This window comes from Pteronotus mesoamericanus, unplaced genomic scaffold (assembly GCF_021234165.1).
Source record: "Pteronotus mesoamericanus isolate MK-2021 breed Mesoamerican mustached bat unplaced genomic scaffold, CSHL_Meso_final scaffold_21, whole genome shotgun sequence".
NCBI lineage: Eukaryota > Metazoa > Chordata > Mammalia > Chiroptera > Mormoopidae > Pteronotus > Pteronotus mesoamericanus.
In genome coordinates this window covers 26,852,075-26,878,043 of record NW_026555310.1, presented here as the reverse complement: position 1 = coordinate 26,878,043, position 25,969 = coordinate 26,852,075, and the positions used below count along the sequence as shown (strand labels likewise).

Genomic DNA, 25,969 nt, shown 5'->3' with positions numbered 1-25,969 from the left:
TTCTTCTGGTTCTTCCTACCATGGTTTCTCAATTCTTAAGTCTTTATTTTCCTGCGTGGGAGCGTGGACATTGAAACCTCAAGATCCAATAAACTCAAAGGAGCCCCCAACAGAGCAGAGGCTTTCTCTTTTGATTGGACAGAGCTGAAGAAGGCGGTCCCTCAGCCAGCATGCTAATTGGGTATGGAGCCTGCCTATCATGGGTTGCCGGAGCCAAAGTGTTGCGGCGTCCAATGGGAAGGCTCTTGCCTGGGGACAGCAAAGTGTTGATAGAGGCAGTTCCGGTGTGTTACGTTTCATTCCTACACCCGGACCGGGATCGCTGGCGTTTTTTCTCTCCGTGGAGTTTTAGGCTAGAGGTGAACATGTCTGGTCGCGGAAAGCAGGGCGGCAAAGTGCGAGCAAAAGCCAAGTCCCGATCCTCCCGCGCAGGACTGCAGTTCCCGGTGGGCCGAGTGCACAGACTGTTGCGCAAAGGGAACTACGCGGAGCGAGTTGGCGCTGGGGCACCGGTGTACCTGGCAGCGGTGTTGGAGTACCTGACCGCCGAGATCCTGGAGTTGGCAGGCAATGCCGCGCGCGACAACAAGAAGACCAGGATAATCCCTCGCCACCTGCAGCTCGCCATCCGTAACGACGAGGAGCTAAACAAGCTGCTGGGGAAAGTGACCATCGCTCAGGGCGGCGTCTTGCCTAACATCCAGGCCGTGCTGTTGCCCAAGAAGACGGAGAGTCAGAAGGCGAAGAGCAAGTGACCCTGACGCCGCCACAGGGGAGCTGGCTTCCTGAGCAAAGCCTCTTTTCCTAGCCGCCCCGCAGTGTTTTTGAATATACTGGATGTCATGGAGGGTCAGCGCGATCTAGTGGGGAGGTGGGCTGCGAGGGGCCCACCGGTGTGGGGGACCAATAAAGTCGGTGAAAATCGTGTTGTCGAGAGAGCTGTGTAGTCCCGGGGCCTGCCGGAGACCTCTGGAGCAGGTACTGGTGGGTCGGCTTTGGTGCCAGTCACCCTCGAGGCGTTGTGGGCGGCTGAGGGAAACTAGGAGGGACCCACTGACCTGAAGGTAGGCAGAGATGGGAGCTCTCCCCGCTCGCCTTAAGGTGAAGGGGAGGCAGTGTAGGTATGGATGCGGCAGGGAGAACTATTTTTATGGCCTCTTCCCAGGGCTTTAGCTCTCTTGCCCTGTATGGGCAGTTCAGAAACCAGTTCTAGGAAAGAGATAGTGAATCCCAGCTGGTCTAGGGCAGGAAGTTGGCTTTCTGGCTCTACTTTTCAAAAAGTGGGGTAACTTCCTGACTTGGAAGAGTGGCTCTGAAGACACAGTGTCAACTTAGATTTTTTCTTAACCTATTAGCTGTTGTGTTTGCATGATTTGGATATCAGATATTTTTGTACACACACTTATGCTCACATTTCTTTAAAGTTAAGGGAACGCCCAGGTTTATGTGTAATACAGAAGCGTTGAGTCATGAGGTTGGAAATTTGTTCCCCTGACACTCATGTTGCATAACAGTGCAGCGCCTTTAGTCATGAGTAACTTATGCTTATGAGCTTTTAAAATGATTTTCTCAAGTTCCTAGCTTTATTATGGCCTTTTCTCCATCATATTATACTCCTTTGGAAGTGTACTAGGTTTGATTTTGCTTTATAACAACAAAAAGCCTGCTTGAAATCCCTTTATGTTCTTCCACTGGCCAGAAGTAATAACCTCATTCCAACAATGACTATAAGGGTAGCATTGTTTAATGCCACAGAAATGCTTTAATAAATATGTGAGTTATGAAAAAAAAAAGGACAAATGATTTAAGTGCAGGAAGAAACACATTTCAGGTCAAGAATCCACATTTAAAAGTTTAACACTAGCAATCCTATTCTGTCCTTTGTTGATCCTTCCATTTCACTCTTCCACAAGCTTCATCCTGCTCCACAGGGCCCACAAACAAGATCCCAGTGTACATTCCACTCCTTTGATTAATCTTTCCTGTGAGTCAGAGTTGAAGTCTTCCTGGAAAAAAAAAAAAAAAGAATACGTGTTCATCCTTAGTTTTCCCACATGGACTTTATTTCATCCTCAGTATTTGTTGAGCATCTCCATATAACATGCTCAGCACTAGGTGATGCATAATGGGAGCACAGCTATGAATGAGGCCAACAGGTTTTCCACTCTCTTGGAGCTCACTTTTTTTTTTTCCTTGATGATCAAAGACAGGACAATGAACAAATAAATAGAGAAAGGATTCCCCTTCAGCTTCTGTTAGTACTTGTGTCACTTGCCTGCTGGTGGAATGAATGTTGGGATTACTTTTCCCATGTGTCATCTTTGAGGTGTACAAAGGCCAGGCCACACACACTTCTGTTAAGCCGATTATTACCCCCTAATTCCTGAGGAGATAGATCCCAAGGGTACTATGGGCTGGTTACAGGATGTCTAGCTCTTCACTCCACTCCTCACCTTTCATACAGAAGGCTTCCTCATGTGTGAAATAGTCCTAATGCCCTTTTAAGGACCGAGATTGTTCACTTACTGCAGATATTAGGCATATATTAGGCACTCAGTAAATTATAAGAAGTACTATTTCCTACAGGATGTGGGCTTACGCTTATAGGTTAAGGTACAGGAAACCATAACTAATAGGATTTTCTCTTTTGTTGTGTTTTTACTGCCCGATAATTAGGATAGTTATCAGTGTTACCCCTTTGGGGACATGGTAGACAGTGGAGGAAAAAAAACATATCAAGTGCTGGTTGTGACATTTAAGTCTTAATTTCCTGTAATACGTGAGGCTTATTAACAAAAATGGGAAAGAAATAAGGAAGAAAGCCATCAAGACATTTAAAAGAAAAGAAAAAAACAAACAAAGCACTTTTCTCTTCCCTCTGAAGATTCAGTCTGTCTAACTAACCCTGTTAGCAGAAAGGTCAGACAGGCAGGACACAATGTGCAGTGGCTGCTCCCCTGCCCCGCTGCCACTGCCCTGAGGCTCTCGGGTTCCCCTTAAACACTTCCTCTGCTGCAAGGTTCAATCAGTCCCTCATCATAGCTGTTTTTGAGAGCTGTTGTTTGTTTTTTTTTAATCTGAATAATTTATTGACAGTGAAAAATGCATACTTCCTGCAAAGTCAATTTAGCCTATGATCCTTGATGAGCAAACAGTTCTTGCCTCTGTATGGTTGTTCCTTTAAAAAGCCAATATTTCTTCAAGTACAAGACCATATTGAAGAAGACAGTACAAAAACTGATGGGACCTGAATTCTGATTTTTAATAGATTTATAATCCGTACTTGTACTTATAGACACACACACTCTTCCCTGCAGAGATAAGCCATTCAGTGTGGTAGGTTGTAACTTGGGCAGAACTTATTTGTTCTTTGTTTTTCTGCAGGACCAGTCTTGTCTTTGTACCTCTGAGAACTGGCCTGTTTAGTTTTGTCTGCCTGGAATCAAAAGGTTTAGTCTGGCGATGACTGGCCTACTACATGCAAACTCTTCACAAACCAGTGGTTGAAAGGTCATATGCCATGGTGTTTAAGAACTCAGGCTCTCTGGAGTGAGACAGGTTCAGCTCCACTCTGTTCCTTACTAGCTGGATGACTTTGGAAATGTTACTCAATCTCTTTCAACCTCAGTGTCTTCTAGTAAATGGGCATAATAATAGAGTTTACTTTAGTGGGTTTTGGGGAGGAATCAATGAAAGGATGTGAAAGAGAGCAATAAGTTTCCCATATAGAACCGTTCTCAGTGAATAGCAACTATTCTTGTTGCTATAGGAAAATGGATTTAGAATGAGTGGCAGTAGTTATGGGACCTACTGAAATAGGTAAACATGTCATTCTAACAATCCTGTGACTTTGCTGGTAGAAAATCATAAGTTTAATGGCTGTTTTACTAATTACAGGATATACATAGTCTGTAACAGAAAAAGGCATAATAAATGGCTGATGTTTGTGAAACTTAATTTGCATCCCCCCTGCTCCCGCCAAGACAATCCAGTTTGGAATGAATAGTTTGTTAAGTGCACTGTGCAGATTAAAAATGGAACCTGTTCGTTCAACAAGTTACTGTGCAAATGTTATGTTATACTCATGATTGATAACTACTGTCAAGAAAAATGGTTATAATATAATAAAAAAGATGATTATAATTTAGCAGTCTACATGTAAAGAAAGGGAGATGCCCAGGCTGTTACAGTAACAGAATAGAAGTTCCTGTGTCCCTCAGCCTGCTGGGGAGAGTGGCGCTGGTGGTAAGTCTAGGTGTGAGAGTCAGCCTGATGTGACAGGGTATTCTGGGCAGAGAAGTAGCACACACAAAAGCATGGGGTCAAAAGACAATAGCTACAGCTGGATGTGAATGAATCCGGGGAGAAGGTGTGGCCTGGAGATAAGAATTTGGGGGTCATGACTAAAAAATGTCCAGAGTGGACAGACTCACCCAGAAGGAAAGTACGTATATAGGATATGTGTATAGATATATAAGTGAATGTATAAAGGACAGCCACAGCTCACAGAACCCATTGTCACCTGTAGAGATAGTAGGGACATGTAGATCTATGAGATCGAATTGTCTGGCAGAGGAAGGGGAATCACTGAGGAAATGAGGGGACATGGCCTGAAAGGCACCAGGAGACAGAGTGTAAAGGGATAAAGATTTTTCACAATTAAATTGCTGCACTCCTTGATACCCCTTGATTTGCTTATACTTTGACATGTAACTAGAAAACTTTCTTTAAAGGTTATTATATTTTCCCCACACAGCAAATGCTGACAAACTGCCTCACTTTACTAAAGGCGCTGGAATGGATATACATTTGTATGTTGTACATACAGAAAGTCAAGGTAATATATGGTGACAACTGAAACCTTCTTTTTAAAAAGAATATTGGTAGAGTACCATTTAAAATTATATTCTTTATTATCATTCTACTTAGTTGATCATAGTTTTTAAACATGTTTTAATGAAGTTTAATTTTTGAAAAGTTATAGACGCAGTGGTAACATTAATTCATAAAAGCACTGTATGTATTTTAGGATGCTTAAAACATACATTTTTAGAAATCAGATGATGTTTATTTTCCCAATAGAGAGAAATGGAGAGTAAGAGGAACAGAAAAAATAAAAAAGAGGAAGAAAAATATAAGGAAACCAGGTGGCTGAGGCAGATATAAAACTGTCACTGTAATAAAGCTTTATTTTGTATTTTTCTCCAAGGAGAGAAAGTGTTGAAAGCCAGATTTTAACATATACATACATAAAATAATGACAGCACATGTGGCTAGTAAGTTGGGTCCTTGATCATTTTATCAAATCACACAATTAAAAAGCCAGCACTACTTAGCTCCAAATAATGGAAATGGAGGGATAAGCCCTATATTGGACAAAATTATCTTTCCTTTAGACAAACCAAACAAGCAACCTGCTCATGAGGGTTTATTTACTTTCTGCTCTAAAGTACTTTTCAAATGAACTATCTTGTTCACATCAGAAGCCTAAGTGGTCACCGCAATTCCAAAAGACCCCTGGTGAAACTGTGCTTATTAAAGAGGTAGGTATACAAACTACTTTTAAAATGAGTAGACATGAAGGAAGCAGGTGTTTGGTTGGAAGAGATGCAGTTGTAGATTATGATAACTAGGAGAAATACATGTTTTATAAAGATGTGTAATTTCTGATCCTGGTAACTTGGCCAATGGCCAGTCATCACCCATGGGTCCAGGCAGACAAAACTAAACAAACCAGTTCTCAGGGACACAAAGACAAGAGTGAGAAAGAAGTCTTTATTAGATTTAGAAATGGTGACCTAAAGCAAAGTTTGTCCAAAAGTTGCTGGTCTGAGGAGAACTAAGAACTCCTCAGCCTTTGGAGGTCAACTCAAAAACAGATATGTTTCAGGCCTACGTCCATCCTCTCTCCCTTCAGACTTTGCCTCACAGACAAAACTAAACATTAGGCAAGCTAACAAGCAATGGAAGCAGGGAATAGAAGACTAAAAACAATTTTATCAAAGAATACTGACCTGATTAGACAAAAAATTCTAAGAGCTGTGATTCCTAGGGAACATAATAAATTCAACATATGCACTTGAACAAAATACAGGAACTCAACATGGATTTATCTGTCAGCCTTGGGCAACTGGCACCTCGTACAGAGGGAATCACAAGGGATTTTAATGTTCACACTGTACTGAGATGAGAGTTTTCATCCCAGCAGTGAGTGCTTTCACCGAATCTCTATTTTGGTTTATGCCCAGTGGCCAAAGAACACCTGTATGTGGAACAGTTTGTGTTTATTTCTCTTTGCAGCTAGAGAGAAGGCATACTGTGGGGAGATGTGGTGTGTCTCACTAAGAAGGTATTAGAAAAGATGTATTATAGGTTTGGGGTTTGTGTTCCCCACTTTGGGGTTTTGCCCAGGATTGCATGCTTTTGGGAATAGAGGTAAGTCTATGATTTAAGTAGATTAATATATCCAGTAAGGCACAAGGAATGGAGTGAGGCAAAAGCTGTAACTGGTGAATAGGCTAACTCGTATTGGCTAACATAGGGGTCTGTTTGGTCATTTTTGTGATTTGGGTCATTCTCTTGTTTTTGTGTTCAGAAGAGATTACAGAGTACTAATTGTTTGTTTTGATTTTTCACAGCCACAGAATGGCCTTGTCTGGTATTGGTGTTCTGTGAAATTTTCCACAACAAACCACTGTGGAGCTGTCAGGCCAGCTCCTAGCAACACCAGGGCCTGGCTGAGAGTTCAGGCCAGTTCTGAGCTGTCATGGGCTACTTCCTCCTTCCTCATTAGCTGAAGACAAAACGTGATCCTGAGCAGAGGGCTGGCTGAGCAGCGGAAGTACAGAGACATCTCAAAGCAGATGCTGCAGGGTCCAAGCACCATGCAGAAGAGAGCTATCTATGGGTATTTCAGTCCCACATTTATGTACTTTAAATATCTGAACCCTCTAATCCCCTTGTTTTCATGTTCATAAAGGAACTTTTACCGTGAATTTCTCTTTGTGTCTCTCTACAGGGTAACAGTGTTATGGTTTAACATGATAACCCATGTATTTCTAGTAACATTGTTTTGAATTAAAATTTTTATTATCTATATTTTTTTGTGTATTTAAATGTAAATATTAAATACTCTTGACTTTCCTCCACTCTTCCAATATCCAGCTTCCCATTTGCCTAGCTCAAATAAAAACTGATGTAATCCTAATTTGAACTCATCAGAGTAAACATTCTACCCAATAAAAATGTAGGCATTTATTTATATGCTTGTTAAGCCTTGGTTTTCTCATTCATATATGCAGGATATTAATTCCTTATTATAGAGCAGTTAGTGACTAGTAAGAACTCAGTGAGTGCTATCATTGTGATTATTTGTAATTTCTGCTTCACTCTTCTTTCCCTTTGATATTGTCTCTCATTCAGTGTTTATATCCTTTACCTGCCTCCTGAGCTTCCTACTTTACTGGCCTACTTAAGATTTCCATAAGGTTATCTCACAAAGATCTGAAACACAGCCGGTTCCAAACTGGGCCAATTCCCTTCACCCTACATGCCTCTCCTGGTCAATTACTAGGTTTGAATTTCTGCTCCTGTGCTGTCTGGGTATCCTTCACTGTCTGCATGCAGTGGTCTCTGAATGTGCACTCCCACCTCCAGTCTTCCACACTTGACTTAGTCTATCCCCTACCTCATAGCCACAGGTCTCATTATGAAATGCAAATATAATCCTAACAATTATATTTTATGTACCATGTGCCAAACAGTATTCTGAAAATTTTACATTAAGAATCTATTATATATACATTCAATGACTTCTTTCATACACTACTCAATAAACCTTCTATTTATTTTTTATGGTATAGTCAAACCTTGGATCTCCCATACCGAACAATTTGGTTCTTGACCAAGTTCACGGAAAACAGAATCTGTTGAACAAAACTTCAGTTCTTGACCCAACAACCCTTTCATACTGATACCTGTGTGATAAGTCACACACATCTCAGGTGTGACTTGGTTTTCAAACTGCTTCTTCAACAGCTTTCCAGCACAAATCAAGTTTGAAAGCTGAGGTTCCACTGTATAGGGTTCACATGAAAGGCATTTAAGACACAAAGGAGAGTAAGAATAGGTATGCCTAGTCTGAATGCAATGCATAGGTTTTCTCATTATGTAAATGTCTATGCACGTATGTCTTTGCATATGAAATGCATTACTGGGTCACTGGATAAATCATATGAGCCCTTTAGCTTAGATACTGTCATCTGTGAAATGGGGAAAATATTTTTAAAGTCATTTTCTAAAAACCACACAGTAATTAGTGATTAAAGCACTTTGTAAAGAAAATAGTATCAGTGCAAATTAACGGCATTAATCATTCCTATCAATTTTGCTTTTAAAAAGAAAAGCTTATAAAACACGTTTAAAAAAAAGAACAGCAACCTTTTCTGTTTCTCTGATAGTTTTGAAATGTTTCAAAGGGTTTGCCATCCAATCAGTATCAGTTCACAAAGCTCTGGGGGAAGTGAGTCATAGAGAATGAGGCTGAATATGTTCTTAGCAATAACACCTCTCAATTTTTCTAAAGTCAACATGGTAATCCTGAAGGAAAAGAGTTATTCTTCTTTTTATCCCTTATATTTAAACCTTAGTTTAAACATATTTTCAGTAAGATTCTCATTCTGTGCCATAAATGGCAGTACCTTTACACCTGTTTTAAATACTTTTCTGACCATAAAAAAGATATCATGTTTATATATTATCAGGAACTCAGAGGATCTTGCAGTAGAACATTTGTTTATTTATTTATTTATTTCATGAAACACTCAAAGTTTAGGTTAGTGGGAAATAATTTTAATCAAAGAATTGTACATTTTCTTCCCACACATCTTGCTTTCTATTAGGAAATGATGTTGTGATCCATTTCACTACAATATTACAAAATATTTACAAGAAAATATTAAAAATAAACACAAAAGGCAAGATGGGGTGAAATAAACTGCTTCCCCCCCAAAAAATATCTACTCCAGTGCCCACAGCACACAAGAGAATCAGAACAAATAAGTAACAAGGATTCCCCTGATCACGTTTCCAAAGAACTGGAGAGGAAGAGAAGAAACAAGATGAAAATGGCGGCATGAAAGGGAATGGATGTCAGCGGAACTGCTTCAGTAACCAACCTGTTCTGAGTGAAATATTCCCTCTTATATGCAGTGAATTCTGAACAAGACTAAACTTTAAGATATTCCTTCAACTGATATTAGAAAATACCCTGACAGTGAAAGTGGCTCTTTGCTTAAGTTTCCTAAGAGCCTCGTTCTCCATGAACCAATGATGTGAACAGAAGAGTGTTCGGGCATCAAGGTTGTCACAGCAGCCCTTCCATCTCCTTCATAAAGGCTTCGTACACATCATCCTTAGTTTGTACCGAGATGGGAACAGATGGGCCAGATTTGGGGGCTGCTTTGGCAAGAGGCACAGCAGAATCATCCTCTGACTTTCTTTGGGGAGCAGCAGTAGCCCCTTTATTCTCCCGACGGACCCTCAGTGCGGTGGGCACAAATCGAGTAATCTCGGCCTTGGGATTAGTGATTTGCGGCTTGGCACTGATGGTTGCTGTGGCTTTCTTCTCAATGGTGGCTGCGCTCGTATCATCCGCCTTGGGCCGCTGAATCAAGTTGGGTGGAGCACTTAAAACTCCTGGGTTTGGCAAGGGAGCCGGTGGGAAAAGCCCAGGTGGGGCAGGTCCAAGTGGAGGCACCAAAGGTGGGCGCATCATGCCAGGACGAGGTGGGGGGATACCTAAACGAAGGAGAGAACAGGCTGATGAGCACCACAGGAACTAAAATGTAACTATATTTTACTGTGATCAAGGATGTTAAAAACACTGGCTGACAACTTGTTCAAAATGGACAATTTACATAAAATAAGCTGAAGTCATGCTGCTTCCTATTTAAAACTCAAACATATTCTGACAGTAGGAAATATTTTATTATAAAATAAGATTCAGTCTATATTTTGTACTTATAGTAATTGTGTTTTCTTCCTCTAACTCATGCACTAGTTTAAAATATAAAGTACAATTGAAATATGTACTTTATTTCACCGACTGGCTTCAAATATGATTTTAAAATGGTTAAATTTCAAATCCAACAGCCCAAGAGTCTATTCTAGTTGTATAGTGCAGACAAGGCTGGGGTTTGATTCCCACGCGTTATTTAGTGATGTCCACACCACTTCTCCCACCATAATGGTAACTCCATGAGTGGAAAATGAGATACAGTAACTAATCACAATTATGGCAGCACCATTCCTGGGAAGTAATTCAGGTTTCATTGATGGTTCAGATATATCATCATCATTTTGCCAAGAACAGCAGGTTTAATTTTCTTCAAATGCCACCTTCAAGACTGAATATCAAGTATCAAGTTTTATCAAATCTATGATGCCACAACTCATACAAAAACTCATAAATATTCCACATACATCTAAGAGAGAGAAAAAAATGTCCAAGCTTGGAGCTTAAGAGACCTTTACATTAAACTGGGACAGTTAGTGTAGTAAACCAGAAATATACTTGCCACACATAAAAAGACAAGGAAATCTGCATATCTAGCATTGATACTGGGTTGAGAGAAAAAAAAACCTCCCTTGTGATTTTGACCTTTAGGGTTGGTACTTAATGCAGATGTATGGAATCACTACAACTGCAAGGCCTAAAAAACTCAAATAGAGGATTTTCAAAAATATTTATTTTTAGAGAAAGAGGAAGAGAGGGAGAAAAAGAGGGAGAGAAACATGGATCATTTGCCTCCTGCACACTTCAAACCCAGGACCTAGCCTGTAACCCAGGCATGTGCCCCGACTGGGAATAGAAATGGTGACCTTCTGACTTGCAGGATGACAACCAACCCACTAAGTCATGTTGGTCAGGGCTCAAATGGAGAATTTACGTGACAGGCAGAATCAATGCAAATACTCGATGGAGGAACACAAGTTCAATTAAAGGCTAACAGCAATTTAAAAACACCACTTTAAGATGTTCCTTCATTTCAGGATACTGACATGTTAAAATATGTACTACAGCAAATGAAATTTACAGGGTGGGGCAAAAGAAGGTTTACAGTTTTTCATATAGAAAAATTAATACAATAATAAATAATAACATAAGAATAAACTCTGTTTCTCGTACTCACAACTGTAACCTATTTTGCTCTACCCTGTAGACAAATGTTTGGTATGGGTCAAAAACCTTACCTGGAGGTGCGGGGGGAGGTAGCCTTGGTGGGGGTCCCCGAGGAGGAGGGCCAGGAGGCAGACCCGGAGGTGGACCTGGGGGAGGGCCAGGGGGTCGGCCTGGTGGTGGTCCTGGAGGTAAAAGCCGGGGTAGAGGCCCTCGGAGTCCTGGCATTCCAGGTGGTCTCAGGAATGGAGGAGCTCCTGAAGAGAGAAAAATGGTAAATGAATGTTACACAAATATATATGAAGTAGTAATCATGGCAATAAATAAAGGTAAGTCTGATGTGGTTTAACTATCACTTTAACCTGAAATCAGGTAACTTCAAAAACTGACCGAAATATGTGGAAGCAGAATTCATCCAACTACATTTGAGCACTGGAGACACAGTACTGCTTTGTTACGGATTGCATCTTTATTACCCAGCACTGACAGAAAGCATGCTGAATTACTGCTCTGTTGGGCTGGAAACACATGAGGATAAGAATTTTTTAAAAATTTATTTAAAAAAATATTTTATTTGCCCTGGCTGGTGTGGCTCAGTGGACTGAGTGCCAGACTGCGAACCAAGGGGTCACCGGTTCGACTCCCAGCCAGGGCACATGTTTGCGCTGCTGGCTAGGTCCTCAGCTGGGGATGCGCGAGAGGCAACCACACATTGATGTTTCTCTTTCCCCTCCCTCTCTCCCTCCCTTTCCCCTCCCTCTAAAAATAAAAAAAGTATTTTATTTATTTATTTATTTATTTATTTATTTTTAGAGGGAGGGGAAGGGAGGGAGAGAAACATTGACTGGTAGCCTCTCACATGTTCCCAACTGGGGACCTGGCCCGAAGGCATGAGCACTGACCAGAAATCAAACTGCTGACCTTTTGGTTCACAGGCTGGTGCTCAACCCACGGAGCCACATCAGCGAGAGTAAAAGGAACTCATGGTTACACCGTGAGCTGAAAGCGAATTGTAAAGTGCTTCAAAGATCTCATGAAACTCATTATGGTAAAGACAAGGACCACAGATAATGACATACAATGGGTCATTTTGCTTTGAATGAATAGGAAAAGGATGAAGTCAACTGAAGACAACTTAATTGGCTACAGAGAAGGAATAAAATAATAAAGAGCCAAGAAGTTCCATATATTGTTTCATATTGTAAATTAACTTTTTATACTTTTAAGCTGAAGACTTGATTAACACCTATCACTTTTGTCTCTAACTACAAAGATTACAATAACATCCAATAATCCTCCGACCAAGGGACAGGAGCTAGTATTTACTGTGTCCGAGTCTCACCGGCTACCAATTTTGAATAGGATGAACTTGTCATATTAAAAAGTGGTATTAAAGAAACTCTTGCCAACATATTCATTTTCTGCCTAATAGAATCATAATTGAAGAATGCTGAAAAGGAAGAGCTTGGGAGGAAAAAAATGGTGGCCAGAAATACTATGAGCTGCAAACAATGCTGTCAGGATAAACCTGCTGCACTTGTCCTCTGAGAATCCTTGATTTCTTAGGTAACTGCATTAGGGGGAAAAGAAAATAGCAATACTAATGATATGTATTTTTTGGAATGACTTCACTCTAACCACGTGTAGACTTAATTATTTAGGTCTAATATGTACATGCTTACCTGGAGGTGGTCCAGGAGGAAGGCCCGTAGGTGGGCCAGGTGGCCGTAACGGGGGAGCAGGAGGTGGTCCAAGAGGGGGTGGTCCTGGCATGGGAGGTGCTTGTATCTGAGAAGGGGGAACAGACTGTGGGGGAGCTTGTTGCTGTGAAGAAGCAGATGTGCCATCAGAAAGAGATTCCTCTTTATGCTGTTTTTGTGATTGCTTTTCTGCTTCAGAATCATCAGAATCACCTTCATCATCGTCCTCTGAAAATTCCTCTACTTCCCGACCCTCCTCAGGGATTTCCTGACCTGAAAAAAAAATTTAAACCAGGTAAATGGAGTTGATTATTTTTTTTATAGCATGTAATAATGATGCCTGAAGACACATGTTCAATAAATGCATTCTTAAAATAAACCAAATAGTCTTTTTCTATAAAACACTTACGATGTGAGAGAAGCAAATAGTATTCCACTCATCTAGGCTTGTGTAGCATAGTGGAACAGGCTTTAGAACAAGGCAGATCTGAATTTAAATGCTAGTTCAACCACTCAGTAGCTGTGTGCAACTTTGGGCACCTTAATGTCTCCAAGTCTGACCTGACCTTTTATAAACTGAGGATTTGTCACATATTTCAGGATGGCTGGGATACTAAATAGGAAAACATAGGAAAGCAACTGGCACGAGGAAACACCAAAAGGTGATTCACTCCTCTTTTCCTGCCTTACCAGCCATTCGAAGCATCATGGCTTGAAGAGGAGTCAGCTCCTTAATGTTCTTCTTTTTCTTCCTTGATTTCCCAGGCATATCTGCAAATCGTACACTCAAACCTAAGGGGCCAGAGGAGGGAGAGAGTGGCTGGGTGAATTGGCATCAATAAAAATTCTGTAAATGCTTACTATAGAACAAATACTATAAATTACTAGACGCAAATGCTGCCTGTAAATTTTCTGTAAAACTTGGCAGAAGACAAGCGTAGAAAGAGCCAGACATATTAAAGGCAGTAAATAAAGTGCCAACTGGTAATATATACTGTAATGATTTAGAAGTTATAAATTTAAAAAAACTTCAAGAATACTAAAATCTTTTTTTAAAAGATCTTATTTATTTATTTTTAGAGAGAGGGGAGGGGAAGGAGAAAGAGGAGAAACATCAATGTGTGGTTGCCTCTCCCTCGCCCCCTACTGGGGATGTGGCCCGCAACCCAGGCATGTGCCCAATCCACTGAGCCACACTAGCCATGGTAAGAATACTAAAATCTTTGGGCCAATAAAACTGAATACCCAGATAAAAATAATAGACGTTTCTTTAGAAGAATATAAGTTACTAAAACTGGTCAAAGAAGCGCTTAGACCAGAATAAACAGAAATGAAATGATAACCAAAGATCTGCTCAAAGAAAGTCACCTGGATGAAATAATCTTACAAGGAAATTCAGCCCAACATTATACTACAGAAATTTCCCATAAAAGGGCATAGGAAAAGATGGAATGCTGTCCAGAAGTCATGAAGCCAGCATAATACTGATACCAAAAGTAACCTACTGGCCAACATGAAATATAAGCAAATTTAATTTTAATGTATTTTAAAAAAGAAAAAAATCGTAAACATGTAAGATCTGTCCCAGAACTATAATGTAAACCCTTCATCTTTTACTCTAGAAAACCCATAATGCAATTCATTATGATAAACAACTTAAAGAAAAACCATTAACAACATCCCAACAGATGCTTAGAAAGTATTTATGACAGAGCTCTTAGCAAACTAGAAGGGAACTATTTAGCTGGGGCCGGGGGGGGGGGGGGGGGTTGGCGGTTATTTGCTAGATACTTTTCAATGTCATACTAGATGATATAAGGTTAAGAGCATTCTTCCTTGGTAAACACTTACAAAAGGATAGGAGTCCCATGCGGGCAGGACTTTAGTTTTGTTTACTTTATATCCTTAGTGTCTACAAAAATGCCTTGCATATAGTAAAAACTCAGTATTAGCTGAATGAACACTGAATCACTGGAGAGCCATTTTCAGCAAGTGTGCACACTGATGAATGTGTTAAAAAACACCAGCTGTCAGAAAGAGGAAGATGAGGCAAAGACCGCACAGTCCCAGAAGAAAGAGAGCTGCTGTGACTCTAATGGCTTTCTACTTTCTAGTACTTGTTCCTACGAAAGGGGCCTTAATAGTTTGTCATTACTGGCTCTCTCTATCCACCCTTTTAAACTCGCTTTTTGATTTCCAACTGTAATTTATAAGAAATAGGAGGAAAAACTGTCATCATAAATACTAATATTTTTAGTATTTAATATATAAACACTGAGTTGTAGGCTACTAAAACAATTCGAAAAGAAGCTCCAGGACTATTGGGATGTGATGCATTATACATTTTGTCAATTCCTATTACAGTGGTTAAAGTTTTCTTGATGAATGTTGCAGCTACTTTTTAAAAGTGCATATAACTCAGTCTGAATTTATAATAAACACTTAACATATACGCATACGTTATGGATATGTTTCCATTAGGTCATGACTCCACTCAAAGGCATACCTGCATTATAATTATCATTCTGGTTCATGTAATATACCACAATCACACATAATTTAAGGGGCTTCAAATGTAGATTATTTAAATAGACCTATTAAAAACCAACAATGTGAATATGGTTTTCTCAATAGTTGTGTGGTTATTCTTTCTTTCCTATACATACCCATGAGAGTACATACTTACACTGTTGAATAGCTATTATCTTTTCCCTCAAAAGTAAACTTTATTACATAGACCTTTTTTTATTACATATACTGCCCAAGCTTTTTTAAGATCCATTAGTACTTACTCTGGGTCAGGACCTCTAGATTGCTGAGACATAAAGATGAATACAGCTATGGTCCTTCCTTTCAAGGAGCTCACAATCACTTTCACAGAGGCATGAATAAGTCAGGACCTTCAGCTTGTGTCCTATTTACTGATCAATACCGTGGAACTTTCCCCTGCACATACCTGACTTTTTTTCTTCATTGTTGTTTCTTTCATTATCATCACGGTGCACAAATTCATCCCCGTCACTCTCGCCATCTGATCTGTCAGTGTCGCTGTCATCGGTACTGTCATCGTGCTTATCTTGATCCATGTCCTCAGGATAGCCGTCGTCTTCACTGGTGCTGGAAACATCATCATCGTGACCCCGCTGAGCTGAACAGGGAGGGGGAGCAGGGAATGAGTAACAGGGCTGGCTCCTCCATTACCCGGCACCCCAAAACACAGAGGACTAGCTCATTATGTGACACAGTAATCTACTTGTTTTAAAAACTTCTGTGCAGATAGATCTCAGCTATTCTGATTGTCTGACAACATTTTCATTTGGCAATAGTTTGAAAGATTCAAATTTGAAAACAAATTATACTTAGAAGTTATACATTCATAATCATCATGTATATGACAATCGTCTATGATGACAATAAAGCTGAAAGCGAAACAGGTATCCAAGTCTTCGGATATTTGGTAGTAAGTGATATTTCTAAGAATAGTCTAATTTAAAACACAACAAACATTTTTATACTTGGTTCTGTAGGATGCTTTTACTTGGGTATATCCTATGATTTATCTATCATATGGTATCCTCACTTACTCCCCAAGATCTGAGGGTGGTGAACAAGATGTGAAACAGGGCCAACGTAAAAACTGTCAGTGGACAGGTTATAGGAGCAAAGGAACAGTCACTCCTTACCAAGTTCAGGACTATATAACATGTCTTCATCTCGCCGACGAGAGGGAAGATCTAGAGCAAAGCCCACTTTACGGCCATACATTTGCAAGACTTGAGGAGGAGGTGGACCAGGGGGTGGACCTGGAGGTTTTCTGCCAGGAGGCAAACGTGGAACACCATGTCCAAGAAGAGGAAGGATAGAAACTGCCCGAGTTGGAGGTCTGTAAAGAAAATGTTATAGTAATCACATTAACAGTAGTATTTACTTACTCTTCTAAACAATTTTCAAGGGATTTTTAAATTTTATCTTTAAATCAAATGAGGCACTGCTTATACTCACTTTGTTTTTTATTTCCCATTGCATTAATTTTGGTTCTACATAGTCAAGGTGCTTCTAATACATGCTATTTGATTATGCTACCACGTACCCATAGGCTGAGGTCTTCTTAAGGATGGAGGGAGGCTGGGCACCAGGAAGTGGAATGTCCTGGATCAAAATGTTCGAAGGAGCATGCGGCATATCTGGCAAAGGAATACTATCCACTTCCACATGCTGAGCATTCTGAAACAGAGAGAATCTTTTAGTACGGTAAGAGTAATCCACAAACTCAAAACCAGAAATTCAATGTCAGCTGTTTCATAACCTGGATTTGCATTTCACCTAACATAAATATCACAAAAAACCAAAAAGAACAAGCCTTATCAATATTCCCTGTTAATGAATTGAAAATAATCTATCTCCTCTAAAAGAACCAAACTCAGTTTTTTCTCCCCCTAGTATCAATTTTTTTTGGTTTTGGTTTGAAATAGCTGCTGCTTAGAAAAGTTTAACTGTCAAAGTATCTAGTACCAGAATCACTCTATTTAACATTCTGGATGATAAATAACAAGTATCAATTAACTTAATATATTTCCAGTGGCAGAGATTGGGCTCTAAAAATTAGTCTGTCTTTGATGAATTTCTGCCACATATTAGCTGCGTGACTAAGCAAGTTCTCTTAGTTTCCTTCTGTAAAGGGGAACCCATATAACCCACTTTACAAAAATTGCAGCATTCAGGTTTTTTTACATTTTTATTCTGAGGCAATATTTACAATGGCATATACAAATTCACTGAGTTCTGATAAATGTATATAGTACTTCATACTCATTCCTAGTCAATCCCTAATACTATCCCAAGACAACTGCCATTACAAATTTTTTGCCAGTTCCAGAACTTCATACAAATGGAATCATAAACACCGAAGATCAGTATGTTTTTGAGATTTCAAAAGTATCTGAGCCGTTCCCAGTTTTTGGCTATTGCTGTGGTGGCAGATGAATTAATGTCTCTTGTATATGTTCAGCTCAACAAGAAATTGCCAAGAGAAGAGGTTCAACAATCAATTCCCATTAACAAGTTTAAGAGCAAATTTAAATATAACACTTTAGTTTCTCTTTCTAAAGAAACTTGATTACCTTGACAGCATCAAAATATTGGCTAAGTTGAGCCCTTTTCTGTTCATATTCTACTTCTAGCTTTCTCAGTTCTTTGTAAATATCTGGATTCTCTTTTTCATAGAGTCGTAGAATACGTTCAAAGGTTTCACGCAGCTTTTTACGTTTGTCTTTTAGCACCTTCTCATTTAATTGTGGCTGTTGCACTGGGTTAAACTCTGAGAGAAAAGAGTAGATTATGGAATTAAACACAAAAAGGTCACTTCATTGAGGTTATCAACAGGCTATATCATTTCATAAAAAACTTACATGCTAAATTTTTTAAAAGGGAGCTAGACACCAGCTATAGCCTCCATTTCTAAAGAACTATAATACATACTTACAAAAATTCCACCTCTTTAAGATGGCCACGAATTTTACTTTCCTTTCTAAGAAATGTTGCCTATTTTTCATCATCGTTGTAATAAAAATCAATTTTCATTCCTCTATGCTAATGACCTGAGATAGTTAAGCTTCAGCCAGGCAGTTCTGGGTTTATATACTACACCATCTCTGTCATTTAATTCTGAGATTTTGGGAACATCATTTGTATCTTCAGCTTCTTCATCTGCAAAATGGGGATATCAACTACTTCACAAAAAACGCCTGATTAAAGGGGATCACAAATAAAATATCCAGTGGTGTCTGGCTTGTAACGTACTATTTTTACAATGGACTGGTTTTCTTCCTCTGGCTACCATATAAACCATTTGTTCAACCTGGGCCTTAATTTCAGGTCCTCTGTCCCCGGAGGGCTTAGCACAAGACTTCCAGGCCTGCCTGGTTAGTCACACCTCCCTCCCTCCATCACCCTTGCCAGTGACTGACTCAGAGATCAAATGGCACGCGATCCAGACTGGGACCTGATCCTTGTCTTGGGCTTTTAAATGTCGATGCGGGAGAGGGAAGCTCTCACAAGCAGGGATGAACTAAACCTGGAGCTATCCATGGCCTTGTCTCCCAACCACCACTACATGCCACTTACATATTTTACCTCCCTTCCCAAGAAATTCATTAGCAGTATGTTGAATAAAGTGAAGAGACAAACAACCAGAGATGGACAGGCTTGATAATGATATCAGGGTTTTCAAGGCCTGCTTCCCTTCAGGATTTCCAAGTTATGGGAGTCACTGTATACCTTTTTCTGCTTAAATCAGTTTGTACTGAGTTTTATAAATTGCAATTACAGTGCTGATAAACAATGTTCCCTTCTCCCTTTTCCTTTAAGAATAACAAGTTTAATTATCGTCTCCCCTAAATCTCATTAACTTTTAACGTTGGCAATTATTTCAAAACCAGAAGGTATAGTCTTATACCATAGTACTTCCAGTGTGATTAAACCACATAAATCAACTTCGGATTCTTCAATAGGTAATATCCTGACACTCTAGGGAGAGCATTTGTGCTTACTGGGACTTAGACCAGAGGCAACAAGTGGATCAGTCACAGTTGAACTGGGAAAGGTATGGCATCGTGCAGCCTGACCCAGGACTCTTAGTATACAGGCTCTGCCATGTTACTTTAGAAAACTTGTAATTCTGCATTCTCAAGTACCTGGATTTTTTCAAACCCCATTTAATGCATCATTGAAGAGATCCACTGCAACTTTTTCACTTACTGTTTCTGGGCAAACCACTGAAACTTTTGGGGTACCTTTGTAAACAAAACTTACAAAGATTGCTTTAATTATGTAATTTTAAAAAAAGTGGCAGGGGGGGCAGAAGACAGATTTGGCAAAAACTTGGCTGCTGAAAAGCACATAGTTGACATGACTCCTTTATTTTTGCGCGATGGAAAACTTCTACTAAAGAAATTTAAAATGCCACGTTCTAATGTTAAGAAAATAGGTATTCGTGGGTTGGGATAAAATTTCCAGGGGCAGCATTGCACATATGGTTCTTTAACTACCTAGATGCAAGGAAAGATAAGATGCAGCTACCTCATGTAATTTCAGTTATGACAAGCAGGGACAGTGAAGATGCATATAGAAACGGAATAAAATTATTCTATGAAATGTGCAAAGGGGGGATCCTAATATGATATTTGATATTAAGTATTTGATGATTTCTGCCACATCCTTACTAAGTTGTCAAGTATCTTTGGATCTTCTCATTGGAAAATATGGAAAACTGATATATTCACAGTGGCCTAATAGATCTATATGGTAGTTGCTAGCATTAAAAAACAAAACAAGACAAACAAAAAACCCCACGGTAATTTCAAAAGCCAGACTTGTTTTCTCTCAGAAAAAGAGCTGGCCGAAGTGGGTGTTTACTCCTTCCTAAGAACAATGAGCTCAAGCTGAATAATGGCTTCACTCTTATTCTGATGGCATCTTCAGGCCACAATAGCTCCCCATCATCCCATTTTGTCTTTCTGGCATTAAGAGTAAATTCAAGCATCAAGTGCCACCACGCTTTAGTTTTCCCTACGTCTCTGCTGCTTCACTCCTTATCTGCTTGCCCCTGTGTATCAGACTATTATCTCTGCTATAAAATTTGGTCTTTTAATAAATTCTTACCCATTTCATCCAATTTCTCCATGTCCCGGATAATCTGTTTGGGATCCTTCATCTTCAAAACTGCAGCTCGTACCATCATGCGCTGTTTTTTATTCTTAGAAAAAGGAAAGAGCAGTATGACAAGAAGCTGGACACTAATGAGAAATTTTTATTTCAATTTGCTTCAAGAATCTATTTACCTTGAGGTTCAACTTCTTGGTTTCTGATCACTTGTTTCAACCACCGAAAACTATGTCATTTTTTACTCAAAAATGCTTCAACTTCATACAAAAAGGTGAATGTTATTTATTTTTAGGTGTGCTGAGGCAAGTATTTGTGATATCTAAAGCAGTCACTTAAAACATTTTAAGCTGTTGTTGTTTTTTTAATAAACAAAGGTTTCAGCTAAATTCTAATTATGTACCAGGGAAACGTTTTGCAGGATTTAATGCTAAACAATGTAACAAGAACACACAATTACAGTTAAAAATCTAAGTTTTCTTAATGTGTTAAGGCAAGATACTAAAAAGGAAATCCTTCCTATTCTGGGAAGCACTTTGTGACAAACTCAATAGCTACGTAACCAGGAAAATGAATGCATGAAGCTATTTAGTATCTCATTTATTTTCATTCACTAATTCAGTAGCTATTAACAAAGTAGTACGTTTTAATAACTAACAAAAAAGAGCTGCCTTCAAAAGTATTTGTTTAATTCACTGGGAAAGGTACTCAACCACCCCATTGTGAACTTATCCACAAGATTAGTTCAGTTTCCCAGTGCAGATGGTCCCTAACATCATGGTTTTACAATGGACTGGACTTCTGACTTTCTGACTTACGATGGTGCCAAAGTGATATGCATTCAGTGGAAACTTTAAATTTTGATCCTTTCCTGGGCTAGCCATATTTAACATGATGATAGTCTCTCAAGATACTGGGAAGCAGCAAAATAATTTTGCTTAACTGAAGGCTAATGTAAAAATTCTGAGCAGTTTAAGGTAAGGTGGGCTGAACTGTGTTATCTGGTAGGTTAGGTGTATTAAAAGCATTTTGAATTAAGATATTTTTAACTTATGATGGATTATTTGGACATAACAGTAACCTCATCTTAAGTCAAGGAGCATCTGTAGGGTATTTTGCAATTTTATGGCTTGTTATAAGAAGTGTAAAGTATATTTTCTGGCAAGTAATGGGAAATGTAACTTTGAAATCCACTAACCCCAAATGATAAGATGTGCCAAACAACATGTATAACTAATTTGATGCATCTGAAATCATACCTTTTTTAGTTCTCTCTTCCGGGCTTCTTTTCCTGGAGGGAGAATATAAACCTTTTAAATTATGATTGTTGTTATAACATTTTCTCAACACAGTATTGTGGGGACTGTCCTCTACACTGTAGATATTTAGCAGCATCCCTGGCCCCTACCTATTAGATGTCACGAGCACCATTTTAATTTTGTCAACTAAAAATGTCAATAATTTTTAAAAAAGAAATAATTAGAAACACAAAGAAAAAAGATGCCATAAAAAAAAAAAAATGAAACAAGAACTTGCCAAACTAATTTATTCAAAATCCCAAGAACAATAAGAAAGCTTTAAGCCAATTTTACTTTGCAAGTCAAGCAAATAAGAAATATGGATGATTTTTTGAATGTTTTGCGGTTTTATTTAAAAAAAAATTTTTTTTTAAAGATTTTATTTATTTTTAAAGAGAAAGGGGGACAGAGAGAAGGAGGGAAACCTCGATGTGAGAAATATTCATCAGGTGTCTCTCGTACCCACCCTGACCAGAGATGGAACCTGTAACCCAGGCATGTGGTCTGACTAGGAAATCAAATCAGTGACCTTTGCCTTGAGGATGCAGCACCACCAACTGAGCCACATGGTCTGGGTGCATGTTTCGAAGATTTAATCATGTGCCCCCAAGAACACTGTGTAACTTCATACAACTGTCTCCTAGCACTGCTGATCTGGTAATTAGGACATGATGAAACAGATTCCCTAGTGCTTGCCATTTTTACCACCTCTCTTCATCATCCACAATAATGGATACTTACGGGCCTGGTCGGTGGGGTTCATAAATTTTCCACTCTTGGTGGATGATGTAGATCTTCGTCCCATGTTGACAATCTATGTGGTTCACTTGTTCATTTAAAAAAAAAATTTCACTTTAGAATGTCCAAACCTGTAAAAAAATTTATATAAGAAAATATTGGTGCTTATCTGAGCCAAACTGATGACCAGCCTGGCAGCAAGATCTCAAAAAATGCTCAGGATAATGACAGTTTTGCAGTCTCTTTTATACCTCTGAAATTAAGGGAGGGGAATATAAGAATGGTTAACATTGAGGTGGAAGAAAGCAAGAGGGAAAATATGACTGGTTTCCAGCATACCATATTTTGCCGTGTATAATGCTCACTTTACTGCCCAAATTTTTGAGGGAAAGGTAAGGATGTACATTATACCTATATAGTACCTAAACTACCTTGTATCTGTTTTGTAATTATTTGTTTCATAAAGTTTTTTTGTACCACAATATGTTAACAAATAAATGCTAAAATTTCTTTATAATACAAAAAACAAGCGTCTAAATTAAAAAAAAAAAAATTGAATTAAAAAAGTGAAACAAAATTTTTTTCCCGAAAGTTTGGGCCAAACACGTGGGTGTGAGGTATACACGGATGCATATCATACATGGCAAAATACAGCAGTTAGTAAGATTAGGTGCCCCTCGAAGATCCTGAAGCCTCTGAGGGGTCTGAAAAAGAGGCATTTCAAAAATGTGTTAACCTAGGTGCACAAAAACAATGGACAAGGCTTGCTTAACGAAAAGTTAAACCTTTTACTACAGAAGTTATAGGGCCAAGGTAAAATTTTTAGTAGCCTATATACAATGATACCTTTCCTTCTTTATGAAAATTTTATCATACGTTATTAGTCAATGACTCTTTGGGCAAGTGTTCAATTGCCTCGACCTCCGCTGAATGCTTCAAAGCTGTTCCAATGGCAACTAATTCACCCTGTTAAGGGTTTCCTTCTCAGAAACAGTGTGATTAGGGAATATGGGAAGCAGAAGCAAGCAAATTCAGTACAAATACAAGCCCTCACACTTTTGATGACCCGTATCTTTTTCACTTTCCTCGCTCGATTACCCTCAGGCTCTTATTTTGACCCACCTTTCCCAAACTGAACCAGAATACGAATTACAGAAATTTTTTTACAGAAGATACTGGAGCCTTAGAGTACGCAAACTATTTTTCTGTCTTAAAGCAGAGGCGATAGGGAAATCGGGCCCACAGAACCATGAGGGAACTCAACACAGCCAAAGAGGCTCCAGTGAGACGGAGCCCATTTCCACCCGAGGCAGCAGCAGCAGCAACTGCCAAAACCATAGCGACGGTTGACCCTGACCATCAAATCTAAGGCTACCTACCAATCAACGTGGACAGACAGGAGGCGGCGCTAACTGACCGGGAGAAGTGAGCCGCTTAACCGCTGGTCGCCTCTCGGCCCCAGGCTAGGGGATCCCCCCTAGTCCGCGCCCCGGGAGACCCCTACCACGGAGAGAAAGAGCGGGGCTAAAGGGCCTACTGTCCCGAAGCAACCGCGCGAGCCCAAGGCAGGGACGGAAAAAGAGTCCGATTGGAACAGTTCCGCAGGCTTACACTTCCGCTGGACTCTGGGACTGCGAGAAGCCGGGAGGGGACGATTCTCGGCCTCTTTTACTTCGCAGGGGCCTTCACCTCTGCTCCCGGTCAGCTACTCAACAACCGCCATCTTGAAACCTCGCGCCCCTCCACCATCCCTACGTCACTTCCTTTCCCTGTGGGCCCAAGATCTTTGCGTTTCTCCGCCCTGGAAATGGAGAGAGTAACAATGAACTCCAGGACCAGAGCCTCTTCCGCACCAATATAGTACTGAATTGGTTGGTTATCTGCTAAGAGCCCGCCCTAATATTACGCAGTACAAAGACCACGTTGATCGACACTTTTGTAGACCAATAGAAATCAGAAAACGGTGCACCTAGGATATATGATTGGTTAGTGAAAAGACGGCCCAGCCTCTTGGTCCGGAGGCATTCTGACCTAATTCCGGGTGCTTAATTTATTGCACTGCGCTAGATCGGCGGTGTCTAGGTCGGAACGTTTGTTGGCGCTGTTTTTGCCTCATAGAGTTGTATTAGTTTTGGGATTATTTTTTCACGACGTAAAATGGTGCGATCTTTTGGGGGTGTCTCTTTGAAAATGAATCCCCAGGTGTGTCTTGCTAGCGTCATGTCCGTCTGTAAATTCAGTAGTTTTTTCTGGACACAGAACGTGTGTAAACCTGAGCAAATCAGTGCCCCGTTTAAGAGTCGCAGGTTGCTTTTCTGTAGTAAAACTACAGGATTTTTTTCCTGTAGTAAACTACAGGATTACTTTTCTGGAAGGGAAGTGTAGGGATACCTCTGTCAATTTTAATTTTACGACAGGCAAGGTTGTTATATTAGTTTCTGGTCTCTTACCAGCCCCCAAAATCCCATATGATGCCACTATACGTACGGTATTATTCCCTTAGCTTTAGTCTTCGAAGGTTCTTTCTCTTCCATCCACTTTTCCTCCAGGATTCCTTCCGTATCTTTTCCACTTACAGCTAATTTTAAATATTTTTAAATTCTCTCGAAGGACACCCTTGTTATATTTCTCATCTTAATCTAAATATCCCTTATAGAAAATATGTTGGTATGGGCAATTCCTACAATCAATTATAAATATTAGCAGAATATTTCAATGTACACTTAACCGTTTAAGATTGGTCCTAAACTAATCTTTGCCTTAGGAAATTCTTGGTTTGGCTTTAGACTGACTTTTGAGTCTCAGAAAGAACAGTAAGAAGGTCTTGTTTAAAGTTTATAAATCAGGTAATAACAAAAACATTTAATTTTGAAGGTGAACTAAATTGTGTTTTGTATCAAATATTAAAAAACAGCCATGGATGGTGTGGCTAGGTGGATAGTGTGCTGTCTTGCGAACCGAAGGGTCGCAGGTTCGATTCCCCGTCAGGGCACTGCCTGGGTTGCAGGCCAGGTCCCCAGTAGGGGTCACCTCAGAGGCAACCACACGTTGACATCATCTGTCCTTTCCTTTCTCCCTCCCCCCTCTAAAAATAAATAAAATCTTTTTATAAAGTTAAAAAAATGATACAAGAAGAGAAAATTAGTACATTTGAGAATTTCATCTAGCTTTTAATTTTTGAGATATGCTGAGCCTATTTTTTTTTAATTTCAAGACTTTTCCTGAACTTGGATGGAAGAATCAACTATAACAAACACATTCTTGCATCAACAGCTTATTAATAATTTTATAAGTATAATCTAAGAATCTCAATGGAGAGTTATTAGTTGGTTCAGGGATTTAGAAAACAAACACTTCCACCTGCAGAAATTTAACTGAACCATTAGACCTCCACA

At 39.6% G+C, this 25,969-nt stretch overlaps 2 protein-coding genes across 3 annotated transcripts; one reads left to right on the top strand and one right to left on the bottom strand.

Annotated features, from left to right (window-relative positions):
* The first annotated feature begins 251 nt into the window (after positions 1-251).
* Positions 252-1,245, top strand: LOC129085001 (histone H2A.J). Its single transcript, XM_054591402.1, has one exon. The coding sequence runs from the start codon at positions 366-368 to the stop codon at positions 753-755; it is 390 nt and encodes a 129-aa protein (XP_054447377.1). The 5' UTR covers positions 252-365; the 3' UTR covers positions 756-1,245.
* A 7,562-nt stretch (positions 1,246-8,807) lies between these two features.
* Positions 8,808-24,409, bottom strand: WBP11 (WW domain binding protein 11). 2 transcript variants are annotated; one of them, XM_054591400.1, is made up of 12 exons: positions 24,186-24,409; positions 22,578-22,705; positions 21,798-21,829; positions 20,539-20,632; positions 18,000-18,196; positions 16,970-17,103; positions 16,563-16,762; positions 15,836-16,027; positions 13,570-13,671; positions 12,862-13,152; positions 11,254-11,436; positions 8,808-9,798 (listed from the first exon to the last, which is right to left on the bottom strand). In XM_054591400.1, the coding sequence occupies exons 2-12, from the start codon at positions 22,639-22,641 to the stop codon at positions 9,365-9,367; spliced, it is 1,923 nt and encodes a 640-aa protein (XP_054447375.1). In that variant the 5' UTR covers positions 22,642-22,705; positions 24,186-24,409; the 3' UTR covers positions 8,808-9,364. The 2 variants fall into 2 exon arrangements, with proteins under 2 accessions (XP_054447375.1, XP_054447376.1); XM_054591401.1 differs by lacking the exon at positions 24,186-24,409 and adding an exon at positions 23,954-24,102.
* Between the last annotated feature and the right edge of the window lie 1,560 nt (positions 24,410-25,969).

Bases quoted from the DNA above. Each gene is read 5' to 3' on its own strand.
- LOC129085001 (XM_054591402.1), top strand. From the start codon at position 366: ATGTCTGGTCGCGGAAAGCAGGGCGGCAAAGTGCGAGCAAAAGCCAAG.
- WBP11 (XM_054591400.1), bottom strand. From the start codon at position 22,641: ATGGGACGAAGATCTACATCATCCACCAAGAGTGGAAAATTTATGAAC. The intron at 16,763-16,969 runs GTACGTGGTAGC...TTTTCTTTACAG, and splicing joins AAGAAGACCTCAGCCTATGG to ACCTCCAACTCGGGCAGTTT. The intron at 13,672-15,835 runs GTATGTGCAGGG...CTGGCCCCTTAG, and splicing joins CAATGAAGAAAAAAAGTCAG to GTTTGAGTGTACGATTTGCA.